The sequence below is a fragment of the Schistosoma mansoni genome, chromosome 3 (genome assembly GCF_000237925.1).
Source record: "Schistosoma mansoni strain Puerto Rico chromosome 3, complete genome".
NCBI classification, from domain to species: Eukaryota; Metazoa; Platyhelminthes; class Trematoda; order Strigeidida; family Schistosomatidae; genus Schistosoma; species Schistosoma mansoni.
In genome coordinates this window covers 7,571,560-7,597,625 of record NC_031497.1, presented here as the reverse complement: position 1 = coordinate 7,597,625, position 26,066 = coordinate 7,571,560, and the positions used below count along the sequence as shown (strand labels likewise).

Here is a 26,066-nt window from a genome sequence, read left to right as displayed (position 1 = left end):
CTTATTTGTTTTTACATCTCCATGGCCTTTAATGACCTTTAATCATTGTGACAAAAACATTTTATTCATTTTAATCATCTTATTATATTCACTAAATCTATTGTTGTTGCTTGTATTACGAAACCTAGTATTACAATCTTTCTATTACGTCATCTTTATTAGTGTTCACATTTCCTCACGGAATTAGTACTTTAACAAAACATATATATATACGATTGTACAGCTTGATAATAAACTCGTTGAAAAGAGATCCCTTCGCTGAACTTCGTATCTTTAATTACAGTAGAGTCTGTTTGGTCCACAGTTGACCAAAAAAGTGATGACTCAGTTCACAATACAATTAAAGGGAACTGAGAAATATAGCTCAGTCAATCTAATACACGCAGTTATAAGTTGTTTCAATTTTATTGTGGAAAATAGTGGAAGCAGACATTCAGTAATGTTTTCTTGGCCTACATATGGAAGAAGAGACCACTTAGTCTGGTTCTAATTACATGATCCTCGAGCTGACCATGAGATAACTGAGAAAATGCATATTCAACGTTTGTATAGAGCTGAGTGTTTATAGGATGTTAAGATCAACCAAGCTTATGTGTCACAAATATAGGTGACATGGTGTTGTACGATGCTTTCGACGAAATCAATCTCTACACGGTAGTCAACGTTCAGCGCTGCTTATGTGATTACTGTCTTGTCAATATTATTTTGGTCGAAAGCATAGTACAACACCATGTCACCTATGTTTGTGGCATATAAACTTAGTTGATCTTAACATCTTGTAATCACTGAAGTTCATACAAATAGATTTCTTAATTATTCCATACTTGATGCTACCAACTGACTTGTGTACACCATCAACCGGTGCGTATGAATATAAATAATTTGGTTTGTTGTACATCAAATCACTGAGTCATTGAATCTGTATTTCCATAAGATGATGATGCAGAACATGCTTTTGATTTTTTATTAATAGGTCTATCAAGTTTAATGGGACATTCCGTTTCTATCCCGGTATATGTATTCGATAAATTTGCTAGAGGTTTACGACACTTCTGATTATTCCGTTTATTTACTGATTTATTCCAGTTTTGTGGATTGATATTCTCAATGGAATGTGGCTGAGCACATCTTTTGTTGTAAGTCCTTTTAATGTTACCAAATCGTTGTTGACTTTCAGACATTGGAATGACTTTTTTAATCACATGTATAAAACAAAATATTACGTGGACGGTATTCAACAAATATCAGCTGGGAATTATTTGAAATGCAATCGAGTCAAAAAGCAAGTTCAGAGAGTTCATCTGAGTCAAGTTAATGTTTCTCACGGACTCACTCATATATAACGAATTACTGTCACATGGCTGTCCGAAATTCACATAGTTATCAGTATTTTCACGCACTAGACGAATTTTCGATAATAATTCATATTTGTTAGTAATCTTACTTGACCGTTACACGGTTAAGCAATAGTGAGGCTGATAAAATCTCCCCGTAACTAAATTAACAAGAGCTTCAACATTTATACGATACAGAATCTTCTTCAATTTCTAAGCAAAAAACACTCATGGCACCCACAAGTCAGGCTGTTAAGCAACGTTTATACCCATGAGTCTTCATATGACTTGTTAAAATATCTCTCATTATCACAGTTTCTCCTTGCTTAACTCTTAATTAACATCCACGTAGATCTCCATTTTCATTGTGCTACAAGTTAAGCCAAACATTATGGAACGATTACATGTATATCTCGATCAGTTGCTGCTGCCTTCTTTTTGATTTATCCCTCAAATTACCAATACTTGAACGATTTTTATTATTCCTTTGTCTACTTCCAACGTGCGACAATCCCACCCGATTTGGTATCGAACCAACGCCACTTTGATCCTTGTGGAGGAGTATTGTAATGATATTAGTTCTAACCACACGATCCTGGAAGTTGACCATGAGATAACTGAGAAACTTCACATTCATCATTTAGCACTTAGAGAAGGTCAAAAAAAGTGAAGGTAGTAGCAAGGAATCAAAATGTCACGATTCGGTAATACAAGCGTGGTCACTCTGAATAACCTATGGCTTTCTGTATTGGGTACACTACTCTCTACTCAGTCAAAATGTGTTCTCCGGAAGTGGTGGACGTTATACTTCTTATTACTGCGATAGGATGAGTCAATGTAGATTGTGATGTGACTTCTACGTAAGATCTTATAGATGAGTTGTCACATAATGTCAGACTATAATTTTGGGATTAAGTCTATTGTCATAGTAGCAAAGATAAATGTACTAATATCGACCTAGACCATAGTTCTACGCACTTATCATACATTTTACTCGAGCCATAACACCATAGTTGAAGTTTTGTGTGAAATAGTTGATACTATTTTGCGTGCTTTATATGTCTTCTGAGTAGTGTGCAAAAACAGAGAAAAAATAATGTTAAAAAATATATATGACAACTGGTTCAGGAAGAATTAATAGTAACTGGAAGGGTTACGCTTTTATTTTCATAAAATCCTTCGGCTAGAGCATAATGCACGACGAATGTTCCATATTTGGCCACTTTGAAACTTTCAAGAAACCAGACTTAGTGGTCTTTCTTTCATATTTCAACCAAGCAAACATCATTGGATGTCGTTTACCAACATTTTCTATCATAAAAGGTGGAGCCAGCTGCACTAATGGAAGTCTTTTTCATACTTCTTAAACTGATTTTAGTTCTTTATACTGCTGATATTTCCCCAGTATCTTAGAACTAGCATACGTACGTCGCCCTTATACTCCAGTCATGAGGGTTTTGTTATATCATAACTTCATTCTCTACACTGTTCATGATTAACTTCGTTAACTTTTGTTTTTTGAACAGTAGTATCTAAAAATAGATTCACATAACCTTCGTGAAAATATCTCGTTCCTCTCGCTGAATCATTGGATTATCCTTTCGTTTCTAACAAATGTCATCACAAAAAGCCTCACTGCTTTGAAACAAGTTGTTTATTTCTTGCGAAGGTATCTTTAGGTGATGTTGATTAAAGTGACAATGCAAGTTTCACAATCAAGCCACTTTTACTGCTTTCTATATAAAGCATCAGTTTATTTTTCATTGCTTTTAACGATATTATATCTTTCTTTGATCTCTGTAACTGGATATATAACACGAATCTCCATACATTTTTCCGAACAGTCATAAACCTTATCTCGATTCTGGCATTTTATTAATGGTGAACAAATTCTGCCAAGTTCTATATAATGTATTTACGTTGTTCAAATTCAATTTCTTCTATAAGTTTTTTGTGATGTCTAAGAGTATTTGAAATATTGTATGAACTAGTAATCGCTGCAATAACGCAATTTAATCAAGAAGTATTTGATGAGCACGAACGAATGTACTGTATTTGGAATTCAAAATCAAAACAGTCATCGACACAAGCGAATCATTAGTTCATTCAAATACCACATTTTTTCATGGTGGTTTTTTCTCTTGCTGAATAGTCGAGTTATTAAAGGAAAGTCTGCCAGTGATGAGTCTTTTGCATTCAACTTTCGGAGTGAGAACTTCTAATTTTTCCCCAGAAATGCATATATTGAAAGTTACAAAAATGTCCCATTTGTATCATCAGTGTTCTAAAAAGTTTAATGTCATCGATAGTTTCATCAAACTTGAAGTAGATGTGAAATAGCTATGTACGTTAAATGATGTGCGAAAAATATCTAGGACCAGTGAAAGTTCACGCAAGACACTATCGATAAAGGATGATACATTCACAGAAGCTCTGTCATCGTAAATCTCTCCTCTTATACTAAATAAATTACTGTCATCAGCCTGAATTTGTTCTTCACGGATTCTTACAAACACTACCACTGGCTGCATGATAAGTAGAGTCAGTATAGACAACGTCCAGATTTCAACGTTATATCATATAGATGAGGCAATTAGATAATGACGAGCCAATCAAATAACATTAGTGTGCAATAATGTATTAGTCTAATAGCATAAACATCTTTAATAATACCCATCTTGGACGTAAATCCCACAGTAGCTAGATATTGTATACCCAATATCGTAATGTGAATCCGGTTTCATTGCAAAGAAATTAAATTGTGCTATTCACCCAGTACCATTATCATCTCAGTACAGCAGTGTTCACCCAATTCTATTATACGTGGTTGTTTACAACATGCTGGTTAATTCACTTATTTGAATATACACTCAGGAACATTCATACTTTGGTTCTTACTTGATCCTTTAGCCCCCGATCATTAGGCTGAAGTTAGCGAATGTAACGTGTAGGTTGTACTTCTTCGACAACATATTTTTCTAACCTTCCTCAGTGGAAAAATATACAAATAACAGAAAGAATGCGCTGAAATTACTCTGGAGTGCTGTTTATTTTTTCGTTAGCCCCGTCTTGTGTATTGGCTTTTACTCAGGTCTCTTGTAACCACGCTTATTGTTCTGAAGCCATCTCTGTTTGAGGTTTCACTGTTTGACTTTGGTCGAGATTTATATTCACTACTTAACTTCCTTGTTGCATGTTGACGCGACATTGACAGTAAAGTTGTGTTTGGTTTGCATCAAGGTTAAGGCATGGTTCAGTCGACGATTCTTGACCATTGGCTGTCTTCTGAAAACTGTTACTTTAATCTTTTCAGAGAGGTAATTGATCTAACGTTTCCGGGAGTAATTTTGTTGATTCTCTGATATCGAACACTTATTTATTAACCATTCATTTTGCTGTGCTAGAGAAACCTTTGACTATAGCACAAGCTGTACTGTTTGAGATACTTTTTACTTTGAAAATAATCATTCTCCATTGTTAAATTGGAACGGTTTAAATCCAGCAAGTTATCTGGATTGTTTAGCTGCTTTGGAGTTCCGGAGACTTTGGTGACCGACAATTGCTCACAATTCATGGAATTATTGAATTCAGCATATACCCTCTCCACCCTATCGCCCTCAATCCAGTGGACAGAGGGAGCGCTTTGTCGACACATTCAAAAAGAATTACTGAAAGAGGGAGATGAGGGAAAAGGTCAGGTAACTAAAGAATTGTTAAAAGCTCATGGAACCACTCCAAATCACTTGTTAGTTTAATTGCCTTTACACATGCTTTAAATCATCGCTTCCGAAAATGCAATTGCACATCAATCTTTAATATTCTTCTGATTACTATGATATTGGTTACGTATGTTCATCCAAAATTCACAGACTAAAGTATGCTAAAGGTTGTGATTTTAGATTATGTTCAATTGATAAGAAACCGCGGAATAGAATGAATTCGTTTTGTTCTGCATACCTTGCCGTTCTTGTTCTGCTTAAATGAATCATGGTTCGTTAGTTCTGTGTTAATGCTAGATACTGTAGTTTCAGTCGTTACATTCCTTCATTTGTGCCTTCGTTATGTTCTCCATCTAACTTCGTCTAAAGTAACAAAGGTTGACCTCTTAACTGAGTACTTGGTGTTACCGCAGGGCAACAGTATATTTTATTGGATTGTTCCTATCGTTTGACCCAGGAAACCTAAGGTCATACCAGCATCGCGGAAAAATATCTAACTATACATTAATAATGTTGTCTTTGTGTTGGTGACAAAAGTAAAATGAGTCGTCAGTCGTAGCAAGGGCAACCATATATTGGATTAAACTTCATGCAGGATTGGCTAAAATTGTCAGTGGTCGAACAAACAGGTTCGAGTAAGTATAAGAGGTAATGAGACTGTGTGGTCACTATAACGTGCCATCAGTTTGTTCACAGTAGTTTGTAACTACGGATACTTAGCTATAATGAAGTGCTCCACGTTCTGATTGGCTTCTATGATCAGTCGCTGTTATAAGAGGGCCTATTGTGCAACGAAGATGTTACCATCGGCTGCAACAATGTTACCATTGTAAGGCACGGCTTCCGAAATTGTATAAAATGACTAACTTGTCTAAAGATGTATGTGAAGTCAATTATTTTGCTTTTTAACTCATGAGATCAAAGTTAACACGATCAAAATGACCATTTTCTGGCCCGGACTTGATCTGTCTTCCCTCTGAATATCTTCAACAAGTTAAATTGAAATGAGCTTATCTACATACCCCACCTTTCGTAAAAGATCAGGAAAACAGCTGAGAAATGGGCACAAAATATATGAAAAGGGTTTTCTTAGAATTCTTCTGGTTCTGGAAAACAGTATGGTCACCTAGTAAGTTCACTACTAGATATGTACCTCTAGCTGTGAAATGTTTAGTTGACCTCATAAGTTGTCCTCGCGTGGAATGTTCTAGATGGATTACTCCTTTGTCAAGATAATGGACACTGATCACATAAGTATCCAACAATGTTCTACACAATATGACATTAGATTTTAGTAAACTTTCAGGGAAGAACATACAAAGAACACTTTCAAGATGAGAAAAGTTTATTAGAATTGATTGATCGAGGCTTCACGTGTGGAATAATGTGCGAATCACAACCTACTTGTGCAGTGCGTTGTATTAAAAACACTGCATGGTCCCGGCAAAACATCAGGGGACCAATCGACCAGGATATGGAAACATGTCAGCCCAGCAGCGTTATCAAAAGTCTTAGAGATGTTCCACCACATCAAGGTCTTGGATGCCCACTCGTTTCGAAGGGGTTCGTGGGGATTTATTGTGAAAGCATTCATTATTTTTCGTTCACTAGAATAATTTTCGTATTGATGTAGAAGAAGTACTGACCATGCAAAAGAGGATAATCATGAAGGGAAAGCATAGCTTTATGTGGGATATCAACGTCAGTAAGAAACGAAATCGACCGTATTCCTATAAACAAAGTATACTATTTTCCTAGAGATGTCACACATATTCAGTACCTAATAATACCGTCATCCAAAACCTCTTCTTACACACGAACCCTGAAAAGGAATTGAGCCAGATGTCGACAATGAAAGGACTAGTGGAGATGTTTGGATAATAGAAGTTGTGACAAAGTATTTGAAATCTTAGCTGACTAGTTGTTGTAAGAGATATGCAGCACGGTGTATCTAGGAGTGGTCTGGTGCGAGTGCTTGACGGGTTGTCACAATAGAACTAAAGGGTCATCTTCAATGTGGATAACTTATGAAACTTTGTTTCATGAGTTTGTTTATCATCGCACATCTTTCGAAAAGCAAGAACATGAAATATTTTCCACCAAGCAGCATTGTTTAAAACGTGATATACCTTGAAGCAGATGCACAAGATAAGGCTTAAACAAGTAAAACACTTTTTGATCTCAGAGTTCTTTCAGCCTATTAAAAGACAAAATATTGGTAATTGTTATGGTTCTCAAGCGGAAGTTCAACTACATGTGGTTAAAAACACAACATTCAAAATATTACATTCCTTCCACTTCTTAGGTTTCGCCTGGTGAAGATTAAAACTGGCTGCACACATATACAGATTTCTATTTCATCTAATCATTCAAAGCTCAAATTTCCCTTGAACTATATAATAACATTTATGATATGTTAATTTGTCTATACTTGAGCACTATCCTACTGGTATTCCACACTGTTCAGTCCTATTAATGCCCCCCCCTAATAAGTGTCTTCGGAAGTGAATTTCCACTAGTGATATTGAGCTTTATTAACGATTTAGAAACCATTATGATAAGCTGAAATTTCAGGAGAGCATGACTGAACTTCAAAGTTCGGCGGTTAACAATTAGCTTGCTTCAGATTCTAAAAAAGTAGGTGTTTCATCCGGAGAGTGTTGCAAAATACGTATATAACTGAGTATATTACCATTTAGAAGTGTCGTTAATTGAAAAATGTCTAGGTGTTTTGATTCCCCATGTTGACAAGTTTTATGTTAGATGTGACGAACCCTACATGAGTAAATTTAAAAGACAGTTTTAGCCGAGTTACCAGCTAGACTTTTCACTCAATTTTAACGATCACGTCCAGCTCACTTAAAGTATGAAGATATATTGTTCATATCGTAATTGTAAAGTATAAGAATATTTTGTGCGTACATAAAGTTGAGTAATAGGTCACGAAGTGCGACAAGATTTTCTGGAATTACGTTTCTTGAAGTCTATCAGACACTGTGTTTAAAGTGGTTCGTGTAAAATCCAGGCGGCGACTTTTTGTCGTCTCATAGTAACCGGGATATTTGATCAAAGTCGCTAGCCACGATGGTTAGTGTAGATTTGTTTCTTTAATATATTTTGTTTAGGATCTTATGCTACCAGAAAAGTTTCAGCACATTCTTCGTGTTATGAACACGAATATTGATGGTCAACTGAAAATAATGTATGCTATAACTTCGATTAAAGGTGTTGGCCGACGCTATGCTAATGTAGTATGCAAAAAAGCTGATATCGACCTTAACAAGCGTGCTGGTGAACTAACTGAAGATGAGGTTGAAAAGCTTGTAACAGTTATGAGCAATCCAAGGCAGTACAAGATCCCTGATTGGTTTCTAAATAGACAGAAAGATGTCGATGATGGCAAACACTCACAGTTGATGTCTGGTGCTTTGGAAACTAAGCTGCGTGAAGATCTTGAACGATTAAAGAGGATAAGATCCCATCGGGGTATACGTCACTATTGGGGGTACGTAAATTAGTCATTCAGACATCATTGTCATGTTGAAACGTTTTTCGGTACAACATTCGCTTCAGTGAACTGTCGCGTTTTGTCATGGACGTGATGCAGTCATGCATGATTTGCTTGTGCCAAGCACTTTCTCGAACGTTGCGAAATAGGGCGTGTGCATTTGCACAGCTAGCGGAAATTATCTTCGTGTAGTTCCTATTGATTTACAATGTTCACCGATGATTCACCTCATTCGTTATTCTATATCGAAGTGTGTGAACATATATCGATCTTGGCTTACAAGGCGTCTCTCGTCACTTCATCTGCTAGGTAATAATCGTCATATCTAAACATTCAGTCTACAGCTGATCTGGTCGTTTAAATTTTAATAGGAGTTCTTAACTTATGTTAGACACTAATTAATTCCGTTGTACCTGGCCGACTAAATTAAGGTGTTTTGACATGCCATCAATTATCTGTACTCATTTCTGTAAGCACTGAACTCACGCTATTAGAAAATAGGATAAACGTTACATAGTTGCTGTTTGTTTGTTATGTTCTGAGTCGCAAATTTCTTTTTCCTTGATCGGTTAGACCTTTTTAACTCCTTGCACAGGAACTTCTAGTTGTTGGTAGTCGTGCTATGTGTAAAAACGCCCTTCAACTCACTGTATAAAAAGTAATGACTGTCCACAACAGATTTCTTGTCACAAGTACAAAAATCCGAGTAACTCCGAATATGAGCGCTCCGTCCACAGTCTCTGTTGAACTTAGGATATCAAATTAGTTTCCTAAGTAGATGAGTTAGTTTGAGTCACTACAGTAGAACAACCCACAGCATTTAGGTAGTTGTTCTAATGGTCAAAACGGGCTTCGCACTGTTATCATTAATGCATTTAGTGCGTCCTAAGTTGGTCCCATCGTGTCAGTTATCAGTGTACTTATGTGCATAAATAATACCTACTCTTGTTCATTATTCATATGCTTTTATGGTAATTTTAGATTGCGAGTTCGCGGTCAACACACAAGAACAACTGGACGACGTGGACGAACAGTCGGTGTATCTCGAAAGAAATAAGTGAATAAAAATTTGTTACGGAAACGATGTTCTACTTCTTTTTTTTATTGCATTATGCCCTCATAGTTTTATTGAGTACGAAGTAAGGACTTGTTCATTAGTTAAAGTTAGTTGTAATGTTTACGGTCATCAAATTAGTCGCTCGAATGTGTTTCCAATTAGTTATTGATTAAATAATGTAGTGATTATCAATGAGCACGTTGGACTAGGCATATTTAGATATCTATCCTTTAGGACTTTTCACCCGATACCAACTTGAAATAGGAACTCATGCTTACTGGAATTGTGACAACTGTTGGTTGGTTAAATAAGGCAAAATGATGATGGGGCTTTTGGTATTGATAAGTAAACTGCTGTGATCACTAGCGTAATATCCCTGTCCAGGAAGAGGTAATTCAAGCTTGGAAGCTATGTTCGTGAGTACCAGTTTTGATAGTAAACTATTCCCCTTAGTTCTGTCTACCATCATCGATTGTTGATGTAGTGTTCCCTTATACAGTCATAGTGTAGGTAATATCATCTTTGATGTAGGTGACAGGAGTAGCATGTTTCAATTTATTATAATGATTTGAACAATCAAGTGACTGCGTTGTATGTCAAAGTATTATATTCCTATGTTTAAGTTGTCTAAATCGCTAACCAGTTTAATTTGTTGCATGCTGGGGGTATCCCAAATAAACATATGGCTTCGCTATATCTATTGGGATGTCTGTATGTTACCTTGATAACGGTGACAGTCCCGACGATGCGAATGATAGTAAGATCTGGATACCAAAGTATAGTCCAGATTTTACACTGTTTTGCAGTAGTTCCTAGAACCTAAACCAAGAGAGGGCTTGTGAGTTCAGCTTTTAATGAGTTACAACTGCATTCTGTTGATTGTTATTCGAAACAAGTTGCTACAGTTACCATCTTGAGTGGTGATTTGCCCTCATCTAACTATATTCAGCATCATCAACCACATGTGTTTGGATGAGAAATAAATTCTGTTGTTTGCGTTTCTTTAACTAGTCGCTTGTTTCTTAGTCTGGCATGAGTTCCGTTGTCTTAATAGTCCATACAAGTTACCCTTTTTGAAGCATCCTTGCCTCCTGAAATTCTGTTATAACCAATTAGAGATCTGTGTGGTAGCACCGGCATTATACACGCTTGCATTGAATTCGAGACTTCAACAAACATATTTGCTCTAGCATTCTCGTAAATTTATTATGACTAGTTAGATTGTGAGTTGGTACTGACACCCTGGGTATACTTATCAAAGCATCTCGTTTACCTAAACCGCTTTAGTAATTTAGAGGGAACCCTTCTTACTTTTCATTACTCGTACAACTTATGTACAGTTCCAGAAAGTTTCCAGCTATATGAATTGCGTTACATTCGGAGTCAGGATATGATACTAGATGACCGTTGTATGTTCAGTTGAATTGTTTGAAGGTGACCGCGACTCTCCGGTATCTTTATGAGTCCAGAAACTTGTTATCAAAGTCTGTTAATTATCATAAAACAAGTTTTGGGACAGAGAGAAGCATTCTTTATTCGGATGGTAGCTTTTTTTTCCGGTTCATCCCATTCTTTCTGTTGCCGATTATCTACTCACCTCAATCTTTGATTTGTCGCGAATATACAGGTTTCAAAAGTAATTGCCGGAATCGACAAAACATATCTCTTCATCTTGTTCTATGCATCCATACGTCTGGTAACTAAAGCTTGGTAAATAATGACCTGTCTGTATTGAGCTTAATAATAACTTAGGTGGAAAGTGATTGATAAATATCAAGTTGTTAAATAGATGATTATGGGAAAGGCTAAGAATTCCACAAATTAATTGCTGATTTTGTCATTTCATAATAATTTACTAAAAATTTTTGTTCTAATAGCTAACCGGAATAGCGTATAATGATCCGTATTTATCTTTGATAGGAAAACTTTTTCGCATACTTAAACACCTTTGATCAATAGATAGTGAATTTTCTTTGGTTTCTATTTCTTGTTCAAGGGAAGTCCGACTCTTTTGTAATCTAGCTAATGTGATGTTTGCATTCCTGCGGTTGTTTTTAAGTTCTTCGATTGTTTTTCTAAGTTCCAAAACTTCAGTCTGAAGCCTGTAAAAAAATATCAAGTATAGATGAGCTATACTATATATATATATATCACACAATATGAAGTTGTTATGGTAAAAATAACTACACTTCTAGTATATTGCCACACTGTGAGAGAGATAATTCATTTTCTACATTTTTAGGTGAAACAAATTTCTCAATAAGAAGTGGTTACCTCCTACTTATAGTATATTTTTCGAAACATATTCTGTCATCACTCAACATCATAATACATATCGGTTAGTCCTAGGCATTCATGGCTACTCTGATTTGGAAAAGTGTTGGTTGTAAGCAGCGGCCAAGTGAGTTGGAAATGAGTGAGGAGATTATTGATAGTAGTTAATGGTACTGTGGTGCGACAGAACAAAGTTAAATCTTAAAACTACATGAAATCAAAGCATAATATGCAACAACCAACACTTCTCGGAATACTTTAGTTCAATCAAGAAAGGAGATCATTTACATCTCAACACAGAATTTTGTTTGTGGACAACGTTGTGTTGATTGTGATGCCTCCTATTCTGAAGAGTCGTCTCGTGAAATCTTGATTGCAGTCGAAGAACAGCTGAATTTCACAAAAACACCTTGTGAATCTTCAAACGAAGTTAACAATAGCAGTACATGCTCTTTTCAATGGCGATCAGCCGACCTTAAAAATATCAAAACAATTCAAAAAGTATTTTCCAACTATAAGGAAAGGTGAATAGCTGAGGCATTACACATATTCCTAAAACCTACTGCTCTCAGTAGAGGAAGTATTGATAATCACTCAACTTCGATAATCTATCCAAACAACCATGGTACATTCGATTCACACTACATCAGTAACACATACAAACTCAGCTCTTTCGCACTGGATTCCATATTTTCCCACTTTCACTATAATACAAAGACAAAAGCATATCGCACATCGTAGGAAAGGATGCTTTGAGACTAGATACAGTATCATGTATTGTAGTGATATTTGCTGGAGCTCATTCTATGTAACATGAAGTAGTAGTAGGCCTTATTTCACGGATTATTTGAAAAATGTATACACTAGCAAAGAAAGAGTTATGGAAAGAAGTATGGATATACTAGAATTAAGTTCGTTTACCTGTCTATCCAGTGGTGTAGCACTTAAGCCTCTCTATCTTCCAGAAAACATCATAGTGAAGTCCTTCATCAAGACTGCTTTATTATCACTGAATTCGTCGAAGTATGTTCACGGAGATGGTAAATGGGACCACTAAACCATATTTAGTCAGACTACATCATTGAACGAAGTAAGAACTGCATGGTGGGATAGAATGAAGGGTTGGAAAGAACGTGCAAATGAAAATTTGTGTTCAATTCTCAGCTACACTTGGTGTGTGCCCATTGGTTAACTTCCTTACATCGCTACTTATAACTTATTAGAAGTAGTTAATAATTACGAAAGATAATATTTAGAGGTGAATTACATATGACACAACCATATAACTATCCTAGGATCTACTATTAGATCCTGTTGGCGTGATCATAATTCCCACTTATCGCGTTGTTTAGACATAAATACGTACCTATCTGGAGCTTTATTTTGGTGTTTTAGTACTAATCATATCAGTATATAGATACACTTTAGTGTCGGAGAAAGTAAACTAGTAAGTTGAAGATGCCGTTAGGGTAAATTATGTCTTTACGAATTCAGTTGTTCGGTTAATCTCTCGCTTCAGTCAACGTGAACTTACGTTTTCATTGGTTGATCGTAACAACTCTCCACATTAATCCTTCGAGTTCTTTCTTTTAATCTGGTTTGTGCAACTTTCAGTGGTTGGATTTTGTCATCGGTCGTCTTTTTAAGTGCTCCTATTAAGTTTTCCACTTCATATAATTCCTGTGTAACCTAATGAGTAATTTACGATTAAAAACGATAGGAACAGAAAATAGTAATGTTTACTTTTCTCAAGGATAAGCGAAGATTATCTCTTGCGTTGGCAACTTCATTTATTCTTGTTTGTAGTGCATTATTTACCGTAACAAATTGACCATGTACACTACCAATTAAGGATCTTAAGGCAGAATCAATTTTTTCACGTAGATTTTCAGATGCACTACGTTGATTTTGTGATCTAATTAAATTTTCTTGAGTGTACCTCATCCATGAAGTTGGGATACTCCGACTGAAAGATAAGAGTTAAACAAGGTCGTCAAATTTTCTAGATACGAATAGGAATTGGATACCGTCGAGTCATACACCATTTAATTTATTTAGTAGAGACTTCAAATGTCAATACTAAGCTTTTGGTGCTATGAAGTTTCCTACACAAATTTTAGATCATAGTCATAGAGTTTGATGTGATTACGTAGAATGAATTGTTTATAATCTATTAAATAACAATTTTTTTGATTTAGGTTGATAGTGATTTTTTTTCAGTAATTTGGCGTTCAATTTTATTCTACTTAATATACAAATAAGTACTCTAACTTTATTCTCAAAACAAACATTTAAACTCGTGCTTCAGGTGATATTTATGTTGTAATTTGTAAATGCGTGCTAAAAGGTTCCTAATTATGAATAATAAACAGTAACCAATAGAAGAAAAGAGTTAGACTATGAAATTTAAGAAGCAACGAATTTGGGAGGACTAGTACTTACTATAAAAGTTGGGACGAGAAAAATAAAACCGGTAAAATATAAATAGTATTAGTTGGTCTGATAAACACAATTTTTGTTTGGAGTAAGAAAGAAATTGACGATTTTTTGAAAATCACGGTTAAGATCTTAGTTCCTCACATTTAATGAAGTCAAGACAATTTTAGGTTACCACACCACATTACGTGGTTTTGTTATAGAATACTTCTACAGATTTACAGATAGATCCCCATCAATTTATATAGAAAAAAACTATATATTTTCCTAAGTTCCTTTGATATCCATGCAGCTGAGTAAATTAAAAAGAAATAATGAAGTGTAAATTATTCGAAAACTAACAATTCTGCAGAATGGTCTAAGTCTTGAACAATTAGATAGAATTTACAGGAATATTTACTTTATTTGTCTTATTACATGCGTGATCAATTCTATTAATTCGTGATGTATAGTATCATAGAAAATTTTAAAAAAACACCTTCCGTAAAATTCTCCTCCTTACATTTTTTAAAATTATTGGCTATAGTTATATTTGTGGTAGCGCATAATTCTTACTCTGTAACCATGGTGATTAAATTGTGACCCCCCTCTTTCAGTGAAATGATCGAATTATTTGTTAAAGGCAACTAACCACTGCCTATCATGATATATTAATTTAGTTAGTATGGGAGTAAGTTAGAAAACAGGTAATCATCATGAGTTGTGCCAATCGGAGGTGTGGCAGTCTGAGCCGACTCACATATGTACTAGGCTCTACTTGTTTTTAATGAGTGATTGATCGGTTTATTTATTTAAAAAAATGTATAATATTGTCAATATCTATTTTAAATTATCACCATTTCACATTAGATGATAAAACAATAATAAACATTCAAATTTCACTAAAAATGATATCCATCCAATTATTCAATTCATGATGGAAGTGATATCACATTATGTTTTATTATTTGGAATGATTTTAATTGTTTTATTGTTCATTGAAATTATTTGATGGATATTTAGATATACGTGTTTTGGAAACAAAATTATATCCATATATACATAATGTAATTAAACATTAAGCATTTATTCTAATGCATTTAGAGTGTGAATCTTCTTGTTTTTCAATTTTTCTGTTTTACTCACAAATAATAGTAAAAAATTCTACCTGGAATATGTTATTCTTTAATTAGTTACATTTAGCATAATTTGGTAATTATATGATACTCTTTATGGAATTATCCCATAATCATGAGTTATCACGCATATTCGACATTTCGAAAATTTTCGAAGTGTGAAGAGTGGGTTCGACGCATGCATATATATTATTTATTATTATTAGCTTTATTCAATATTATATTTTTGGTACAATATAGAATTCTCAGCACAAAATATTTCAACAAGTTTCCGCTTCTTATTTTTTTGATCGATTCTGACGATAAATATTGAGTGATTGCTAGTTAGATGTTAGCAGTTCATGAATCGACATTTGAATACTGTACATTCTTTTCAATATATATTATCAACAACCACGATATCTGTGATTGTACTTTTTTGTAACTTGTACAGTGAAAGGTTGTAAACTTTTCATAAACGCACCTGAATAGGTTATGCAATTAGTAAACATAATGTGTTAAAAAAAACAAAAATCAGATAACTTGTTGAAATATCTAGGTGGCAGGAACAGGTAGCCGATATATATATATATATAACTGATGATTTTAGTTTATGTATACCAAAAGCAATGGAGAATGATACAAATCTAAACAACCTTTAGGGCTTTCGCGTCGTTAGTACAGTTAAAAAAGCCTGGATGTACAAGGCATCAGTGAAGACGGCTCTTGTTTATAATGATGATTTCTGGCTCTTTTAAGCAGGTATTTTTCGACTATGTTCTATCGTTGCTTAATTTAAAAAACTACTTACATCCAGTTCCAAGACTGTGTATGTAATATTAAGGCTAGTCACAAAAGAGATCATTGTTCTATCAATACTTATACAAGAAAACATTAATTTAGTGACTAATCTAATAAATTAAAACCCATTAAATAAGCTTACGTATTATCGAAATATTCAATCCCATTGTAAAGAGCAATATTTGCTGATGAGTTGCAGAGACCATGCAAGCGATCATCGATTGTTTGGGCGTGATCTTTATCAACAGCATCCTTTTGTAGTTCATTCTGAGTTGAGCGTAAAAGTCTAGGAAGACAAGAAAAAAATTACGAGGATTTTAAATCCGTCAAATTTTCGTGAGTAAAAATTCCTCCATCGAAATGGTCTTAACTGGGCAATATTTTTTGTTTGAAAGAAATTTCTCAATGAAACTGATAATGTGTGAAAGTCTGGTATAAGTTATCCTTTAAATTTCATGCGCGTATGATTTTGTGACTCAATTATGAAGCTAGATCATCATGGAAAACCTGGAAGCACTGGACGGTGGTCCATGGTGGTCTAGCTTCAATGGACTCATGATTTCAACTACAGAAAATTACTAAAATTTCCACAAAACCCCCTTCAATTATAAATGTTAACAGTCAAGTATTTATGCTATTATTTTTTATACAGCTGGTTTATTCATATAAATCAATCTCAATAAGACGACTAAGATTACGTTTTTATAACTGTTATTTTTGGAATTCTATACAATAGAAATACGTTATGATGATTTGGTTAGATAATTCACTATTTGAATATCAAGACCTATGATAAATAGCAACATTTACCATTGTTATAACACTTATTTTCAGTATTTAATTTTCATATATTTATTGATCAAATCTGGTTAGAGGTAAGAATCAGTATTCTTGTTACTACCTGGTATATTCTTTACAGATCCGGCAACCATTTACATATATGTTGTACCATGTGTCATTTTAATTTTGATTAAATATTATTTTCAATTTTGTATCCAGAAAACACTTACAAACAGAAACTTCAGAAAAAGGACTAACTATTCACAAAAGGAAAATAATTGTTTATCATATATACCTGTCAAACAAATGCTTATTATTTTTTAAAAGAGACATCTTTTAATGCCGTAAGATCAAGTAGAAAAATAAATGTTATTGTAAGGATGGCTCGTTGGCAAACTCAAGAAAGCCTCGAGAAGCCCAGAAAGAGCTGAAGACATTCCATCCAATCACCACTAGGGAAACATTCTAGAATGTCGACGTGTAGCTTCCCTATTGGATGAATAAGAAGGACCCCTTATGTGCCTATTGGCTGTCCAAAACGATGATTTACTTTCAGCCAGAAAACTATAAATACATGAGATCTTTGTACTATATTTAACATTGTTTGGGGAATAAAGTTCCTACTTACTAGTCTTCTGTCTTCTCTCTTGCGACGTTGTAGGTTCGATCGTTCAAGTAGTCTAGTAGTACGCGGCATAGCAAGAATCAAAGCTCTAGATATAACAGTTATAATCAATTAAATAACTGGACTGTGTCATAAAATTTTCTATGGAAACTGTCGATACAGTTTAATTTATTAACATACATTATGATTTCCTTAAGACTCTTGATAAGGTAACATGGAATCCATGTAATCCAATTGGTTTTATATCTCTCTTGCAAAGTTAAGAAAATATGACTAAACATATATATATATATATATATATACAATAATTTAAGGTGATAAATGAAAAGTGTTACTCGCATTTATTTGCTAATGACAAAATAGAATTAGTTTATGCTTCAGCATGAGAGAGAAAGAGAGAGTGGTAAACATAAGAATGAGGATAATTTTTTGGTATAAAATTTTTAGAATCGATAACTTTTTATGTTTGATTTTTTAATATCTTTTTAGAGGTGATTTCAATAAACCAATAAATCGTTTGGTATTTCTATAGGTATGATATTGATAAGAAAAGCACGAAAGGTTATTTGTTAACCTTAACGTGACTCGTATATATATATATATATATATTCTAAATTATGTTCTGTGATTAATTAAATTGCATTCGTAAACCGTATTTATGTAAAACAAGTCGCATTGATGCTCTAAAGACATTACTTGAGATATCTGATACCAAAAACACAAGTTATTGTGTTCGTTGTAAGATTTAAAGTTTTTGGATCGAATGTCATATATAGTTTTGGGTATATAATGCTAACGAGCTTTAAGTGTTGAGATCTAATACCTATTCACCACTTCTTGGTTTTCAGTGGTTATTCATCTAATTTTAATGAATAATGAAAATTATTTTATGTTATGACGGTTTATTTAATACTGGATGATTAATTCTATCCACATAATTAACTTCCTTTGTAAGGCTAAATAACATGGACGAAATTATTTAGTCTAAAAGGATTGATACAAGGTGTTTGGAGTGATTTTGAAATTTTGAGTATCACCAAATACCTGTGTTACTATAGTTCTGAATACGATTTCTAGAATCTGTTTTTTTTAAAAAATTGAGACTGTTATGTCATTAGTTCTCATTAAAATGTTCCATAACTGTTAGTATTATACTGTTTTAAAATCCCTAAAAACAGATATTTGGATAAAGTTATTATAGTACAATAACGTACTGATACATGGAATATCAGTTTTGAGTACCAAACTAAAATGTACAAACGTGTTTGTAAGTAATTTCTTTTGGCAAAATATGAAGCTTATCAATGGAACATTTATCCTGGATTTCACAGTGAGCTATTATCGTAAATGTCAGAGGCTTAAAAATTTAAATCTACTTTCTACTGGTCTGCTTATAAAATCATATCCCTAACTTTGTGTAGTATTGTATTATCCATTATTAATTTTGTTTTAATATAATCCGATTTTAGTGATTTTGATTTTATATAAATCCCTGTTTATGGTGTTTGTTGTAACTGAGAAAAATTTAAGATAGACGGATTGAAGCTAACAGTAGAATCCAGGACACGTATTTTGTTCTATACGGGACTCGTCAGCTGAAGGCAAATGTTTACTAATCTAAATTACAGGACAATCCGAATCCTCACTAATAATGATATATTCAGTGGAAAGTCTTTTTTTATTTGCATTTTGTGACTATCCAAACTTACTTGTACATTGTGCTTAAGAAATCAATAACTCATTGAGTTTAAAAGTTTTCAACGGGGAGACTAAATTTTATGGATGACTTTTGAACGACTCTCAAGTGACCTTGAGCAATATTGACAAATCAGAAAACAGTTAGTATGTAGTGAAAATATATTATATAAAACCAAAGGATTAAAGTGAATACACTTCTTTTACGTAGTTTAAAAACTTGTCGAGGCTAGAAAGAGGTTCGGAGGTTCTAAAATTGTAATGCCTACTGTGGAGGAAATCATCAGTATAGTCGGCCTCTGAAGCCACGATAAGGTCGCAAAAGCTGTTCCAGCCTCGACTATATAGTTTCAATATTGTTTGTCTGCATTCCGGTTGTTGGGTTCACAAAATCCCACTTGTGGACAACGACACGAAGCATATAACCAAGTCTGTAGGCATCTGTGCGCTCTCCAGTCATTCGTATATATTGCAGTACCAGGCTGCAGCCAGTGCTATTGGTGATTTTATTATCCAGTTCGCAACAACTGTTATAATTTGCTTAAGTCTCACTCTGTATCAAACAAAAAATCCTATTTTAACAGACTTCTTCCTCTAACAAATATTACATCGAAAGACAACATCATCACAGTAGTCTGCACATGGTCTACAAGTCATTTGATTACCGCAATTACAAATAAAGGAACTTCTCAGTAGTCCCAACTGTTGTAGCCACTCAATTATTACGTTTTCTCTAAAACCCTCTATGAACCGAACGTACATCAGCATCAGGTATTGAAATTGGCGCCATGACCTTGAAATCCCTCAAACGCTTCTGATTGACTGATCCATAAATTATAGTCTCGCCATTTAGTCTTTTAAGTCTCATTTGAAATTTTTTTATTTTATTTAACTCACTTTAGTTGAATTTCTGCTTTATCAACAAGTTTAGTAATTAAATCAATTCCTTTGTTGACAGTTTGAACTTCCTTAAATTGAAAAAAAAACATTTTCATTATTTATTTGTTTACTTTTTCCAAAAAAAGAAACAAAATTCATTTTCGTATATTCGATAAACTCAAAGTTTAAAAAAGCAACAACGAATTGATACGTCTTTATTTTCAAAAAAGAAAATAATCTAAACATGATGGTTTAATTTTATTGTGACATTTTAATATTCATTTAATAGTCTAGATAAAAAAAGAAAGAAATTAGAATTTCATCAAAGTTCAATTAAGATTAATCCTTTTTTAAAAAATAGAGACTGCTTCTTTGAGTTATTGATTCTTATCTTAATATGGTTTCTATTTTCAGGTTCGTCAATATTCATTCTTTAAGTTGATTACTTCTTTGTTTCATTTTGACTGTTAGCAAATTGATTGGAAACTATAAATAAAGGCTTCGTGTTAATTGGGATTTGTTAGTAAGGGGGGGGGTGCTCAACTTGTGAGGAGCTAATGTTATCTAGACTATTTAAGTTCATATCACCTAGTTTCTCAATCAGTGATAATACTAGTGAGTTATTTTTATTACGACTAACCTTCTGTAGGACTGATAGTTAAACTAGATTAAAACTAGTATCTGTCAGCAGTTTAAATGCTATAAAGATCTATGTTTGAATTCGTTTTATTGACTTGTTTTTCTTTTAAACTAAGGGTTAAAGGAGAGGAATTTATTCATACTGGTAGTTAAATTTACCTGAATGTTGGGAATACCTACCTATTTAGTTAAGAAATCTCATTTCTTACTAGAGATAAAACTATGAAATCAGGTTTCAGATCCATGTATTGAAATATTTTTGGTTGATTTGGAGGCAATTATCCTAAATAGATGCTATAAAGTTTTGAGTACTGTTTGATAATTTTGTGCTATAATTATCAACCTCTCTAAGAAAAATCTATAAATATCAGAATTCAAAGACACTTCTTAATAGTCAAATCGTTATTATACTTGAAAAGGTTAATATTCGCCAAACATAAAACTGTTTTTCTATGCCTCTAAATTTTGACTATTTTTAATTCAATAATTGTGTAAAGTACTATCTTAAACGTTTACTTATTTATGGAATGAGATGTATCTTTTAACAAGGATAACATAAAGTCACATTCATATAAAATTTTATTTCATTTTGTAAATGTCAAAAATCTACTCAATATAGCAGATATTAGTTTTTCAGTATCGATGAATATTCCATATGAAGTTTTGATTGTGTTTTAATTTATGAACTGATTACTGAGATATTACTTTTGATTTAGAAATTCCAAAAGAGATCGAAATAGTCAAGTATAAATGATAATAAGGAAGATTGAGCAGTAGGAATATAAATCAGAAAGACGAGGTTAAAAATTATGTGCGAAGAAATAGTGGGATTCAAGATCATGAATATAAAGAGTGAATGCACCTTAATTATACCGGATGATTCTGAGTAATTTCACTCAATTTCCTTAAACACTGACCGTGTGAATCACGTGGAGCTTAAGCGGGTAGTCTACATCTACCAAAATGGCTCAGATCAATGGTCAGTAAATTTACGAACTGATGGCATGTCTTGATTTATACTGTAGGACAAATGAAATAAATTAATAAGTTTCATGGAGTATGACAAATTTCTGAAATGGATTTGTAACAAAAAAGAAAACCTTTTAAAGTAGTTCAACAATTATTTATGCTCTTTCTTTATCGTACTAGTGTAAGTATACTATGAACTGGCATCCAAATGTGTTGATGTCCAACTTCAATTAAATCATGATCTTACAAAACCTTTCATCCATTGTCTATGGTGGATAGCTGTCTCACACTCGACACGGATTTGACTCCACTAGTCACAGCTCCTCACTAGAACTCCAGGAAATCTATCTTAATACTTGTCACTAGTGAAATCATAATTATTATCATTATGGGAATTTGTGAAGATTGTATTTGAACAATTGAATTCACGAGTCAATCTAAGCTAGATCACCACTAAAAACCTGGAAGCATTGGACGTCATTTTGTTTTAGTATGGTACTTCTCAGCAATGTGCATCCACGATCCTGCAACTGAGGAGTTCTATCCTAGAACGAAATGGCCGTTCAGTGCTTCCAGGCTTTTAATGGTGGTCTAGCTTAGACCGACTTGTAAATCCAACTGTTAAGATATTTACAATTCGTATGAAAATGAGGTTGATCTACATGTATACGATTTAATTAACAATCTTGTTGATGTTTAGTTCTGAGAGAAAATTTGTCATAGTAGATGAATATATGAATATTCTCTGACATTTTGCACTAAAACAACGTTTCTTAAAATTATCCATAGGAAAATTAACAAATTTCTAAACTATAATCCCTTTACAAAAGCAAACCGGAAAACCTTAAATGCATTTATGAAAATTAAAATAACGTTTGTATATGTTGAATACAATTTACTGACATTATTCCTTGTTTAAATGTTTGTTTCATTCTTCTATTTTCTTCCCTTCTTATAAATTGATTCACTTCCAGTTATACTAATTAGATTTAACTAAGACTGTAGACTAATGCACCTTTGACTATAATTAGAGCACTATTTCTCATATTATTTATCATATTGCGTAACAGATTAAAATTGTATACTTATCCACCTTCATGTTACTGTGTGTGTGTGTGTACATATATGTATATTTATAAAAAGATGAGTATAAAGAATGTGATATGCCAAATAAATTCAATGTTTACAAAACTATATCTAATTTTCTTTGCTCTATGATTTATTTTAAATTAATTATTCAGAAAATATTCCTCTGTACCCCTAATTATTGTGTTTATTATTGTTATTAATATGTATTTTTTTCTCACCCCTAATTTATTTTTATTGTCTATTATTATGCATACATAGATACATACATATGTACTACAGTATGATGCATAAAATTTCATGCATTTAATTTATCCATATATGAACTGCCTAAAATGTTTCTCTATCTATTCTGTTGTTATTGTTGCTGTTGTTGTTGTTGTTGTATTCCTTCTTTTACCTCACCCTGATTAATTTTATTTCTTGCATAAATAATGACTTCTTTTCCTGGTCTAACAAATGAAGATGTGGTTGATCCTAGTGTTTCTTTTAGTTTATTATCTTTGCCATTATTAGTTTTTTCCCCATGTAAACTTTTTTTCGAAAAATCTATTTCTTTCTGAATTTATTTGTTCGCTTATACATATACTCCATATTGACGCTACCATGGATATATATTGGAATGAAAGGTTTTAGCCTTTGATATAATTGTTAGTGTGTTTGTTTGGAGGTGGTGGTGATAGTGATTTAACATTTACAAATATATTATATTAGTGAATAATGTTTCCTGAATGAGAATATTTATGCACGTTATACTTGTTCATTCATATACATAATTGTATCTATATGCAAATGTGTAAGTTCGTGAGTATACAAATATTTATGAATTCGTTTAGTTATAAGCCAAGCATAAACTGTAAGGTTCAATAGTTTGAAGCGAGAATAAATTTGTAAATTATGTGTAACTACTTGATCGGTGCCATCAGTGGTTGCATAGATTGATTGAAAGAGGTAAGTAGATAAAAACAAATAAAAATAATGTAGATAATAAATAATTTTTACAAAAGATAAGTAGGAGCTATTTAATATGTTTATCAATAAGTTTTGAGGTTGTCCAGTATTTTATTTACCACCAAACGCCTATTAATGATTATTATGTATATAATTGGTTCATATAATTGTTTTAAGTTATGTGAACTAATAAAATGAAACAAAGGAATAGTTCAATAATTAACTGATTCTTGTCAAATATATACATTCTTTATCTCATTCGTAGTACAAAAATGAATTTATGGAGTATACTATGATTAAGTAATTATTCAACACTTTAGTTCTCGAGAGAAAACTACTCACAAAGATATTTTTCTTCGAATCCTGTTGCTGTGTAGACAGAGATGGATGGTGGTCAGCAAAGGAATCCAGAACGCGAGTTTCATCCCATTCGGGACTCATCACCCGTCTTGGTCTACAATGTTTGTGACTTAAGATAATATCTATACAATCCTCCCAGGATACATATATGCCAATAAGAGACAGATCAGCTGTTGTCCTAAACATCAGTGAGAAGATTCAAGCAACCAGTACAAAATGAATGAAACTTTAACTGTGTGATCATAATTTTTTTCAGTAAGATAAACAGCTACTTACTTACTTACTTACTTACCTAATTAATAAAGCCTGTCACTCCTCTTGGGGATTAGACAACGGACCAGAAGCTTGTTATTCTATTATATATCAAAATTTAAACTTCATAATACCTGCTCTATAAATTCATATGAAATTTCTAAGATGCATTCTGTTTCAGAAATCTCTTTAAATGGAAGCATTTTAAGTTTCTATTTGTCAATGTTGTTCAATGAATTAGATGTTAAAAATGTCAACAATAAAATATATTTTATCTTTGCTGGTGGCAATTAGTTAGACATATCCGGTTTCTTTAATGTTTATACTTATTAGTTCATATTTGTAGTGTATATTATAGTGAACTCATAATAACTAGATGGCATAGACAAATTACATTTTGTAATAAAAACAATTTTTTCTAAAACTTTATGATACTATGCATATCCTAAGACTGTCATTGTTAGTATTTAAGTAAGAATAAATTAAAAATTACTTCTTATTAACATGGAAAAGCACTTACTTTACTTAATGCTCTTTCGACAATATCTTTAACTTCATCAATTCCATGTCTTTGTTCCCTGTTTGCTAGACATTCTTCAGCTATTTCTAATGGCTTTCTTATATAATCTTTATTGTAGTTTAGAAGTTGAATATTTGTCTAATATAAGAAAGTGAACGGAAATAGAACAATATGACTAATGGTTTAGCAAAAACTAAACGTTGTTTATTGCTTAAACTAAGAGCGTTTACTTTTCTCTGTCTGGTAGAATGTGTTGTTTTTGGACTGCCTGAATTATTAATATTATCACTAGTAACTTGAAGTGAAATATCTGTAGACGATAACTTGTTGAACAGTTCTACTTGATAATCAACTTACTGCAATGTAATGCTTATAACACACGTATGAAACAATCAGATTAACCTTAACTGAAATTCTAAATATTAAGAATACTTAGATATTTATTTGATAGTGTCCACCACTTGTCGATCATTGTGTTAAATAAGATCATGATTCATTTGACTAATTGAATGAGGTAGGGAACGTTAGGTCACAAGAATGGTGATATTTTAAACAAATAATATATTTGCAACTCCCTAAGGCAGTAAATCAATGAACCTTTGAAATACATTATATAGTTTAGGTCAGTCTATATATAATGATAATTTAGTTGCTTTCTGATTTCTATTTTCAATCAGATATTCTCTTTAACCGAAATTGTATATTAAACAAACCAAATGCATTACAGATTGGTAAAGGGATCTTTAGGCTTTATATCTATTGAATTTGTGGATTTTCAAACATTTTTATGACAATAACCAATTCTGAAATGTGTTAGTATACATATGTATATCGACATTAAAAGTTTGTAATATGCTAGCTTCCCAATAGCAACTAGTGGCGTGAACGAGAAACTCAGTGGGGACAGTCAAATGTATTTGAAATACAAATTACAGAACGTGTTAGTAAAACCTGTGAACCATACTGTAAATACTTCATTTGAAATGCCAATCGATCGTCTCAGACTTCATTGTTCTTTCATTTCTACACCAACCATTCTCTGTCCTCGTTCTCTTTTACTGGATCTTCTTAACCTTCTGCCACCAGG

At 33.0% G+C, this 26,066-nt stretch overlaps 3 protein-coding genes across 3 annotated transcripts in view; 1 reads left to right on the top strand and 2 right to left on the bottom strand.

Moving 5' to 3' along the window:
- Positions 1 to 902: 902 nt before the first annotated feature.
- Positions 903 to 1,181, bottom strand: Smp_162530 (hypothetical protein; the record flags this gene model as incomplete). Its single annotated transcript, XM_018799090.1, has 1 exon — positions 903 to 1,181. One exon carries the CDS (start codon positions 1,179 to 1,181, stop codon positions 903 to 905), a length of 279 nt encoding a protein of 92 aa, XP_018650913.1.
- Positions 1,182 to 8,083: 6,902 nt separating this feature from the next.
- Smp_074780 (putative 40s ribosomal protein S18) lies at positions 8,084 to 9,618 on the top strand (the record flags this gene model as incomplete). The annotated part of the gene is made up of 3 exons (XM_018799089.1): positions 8,084 to 8,140; positions 8,179 to 8,558; positions 9,543 to 9,618. Exons 1-3 carry the CDS (start codon positions 8,138 to 8,140, stop codon positions 9,616 to 9,618), a joined length of 459 nt encoding a protein of 152 aa, XP_018650912.1. The 5' UTR covers positions 8,084 to 8,137.
- Positions 9,619 to 11,389: 1,771 nt separating this feature from the next.
- Positions 11,390 to 26,066, bottom strand: part of Smp_162540 (putative tektin) — a gene marked incomplete at its 5' end in the record, with an annotated part of 32,284 nt that continues 17,607 nt past the window's right edge. The window contains 6 exons of the mRNA XM_018799088.1: positions 11,390 to 11,720; positions 13,427 to 13,581; positions 13,636 to 13,858; positions 16,366 to 16,509; positions 20,221 to 20,291; positions 24,980 to 25,117. Of these exons, the coding sequence (XP_018650911.1) occupies positions 11,489 to 11,720; positions 13,427 to 13,581; positions 13,636 to 13,858; positions 16,366 to 16,509; positions 20,221 to 20,291; positions 24,980 to 25,117 (963 nt within the window). The 3' untranslated portion in view covers positions 11,390 to 11,488. The remainder of the gene's footprint in view (positions 11,721 to 13,426; positions 13,582 to 13,635; positions 13,859 to 16,365; positions 16,510 to 20,220; positions 20,292 to 24,979; positions 25,118 to 26,066) is intronic.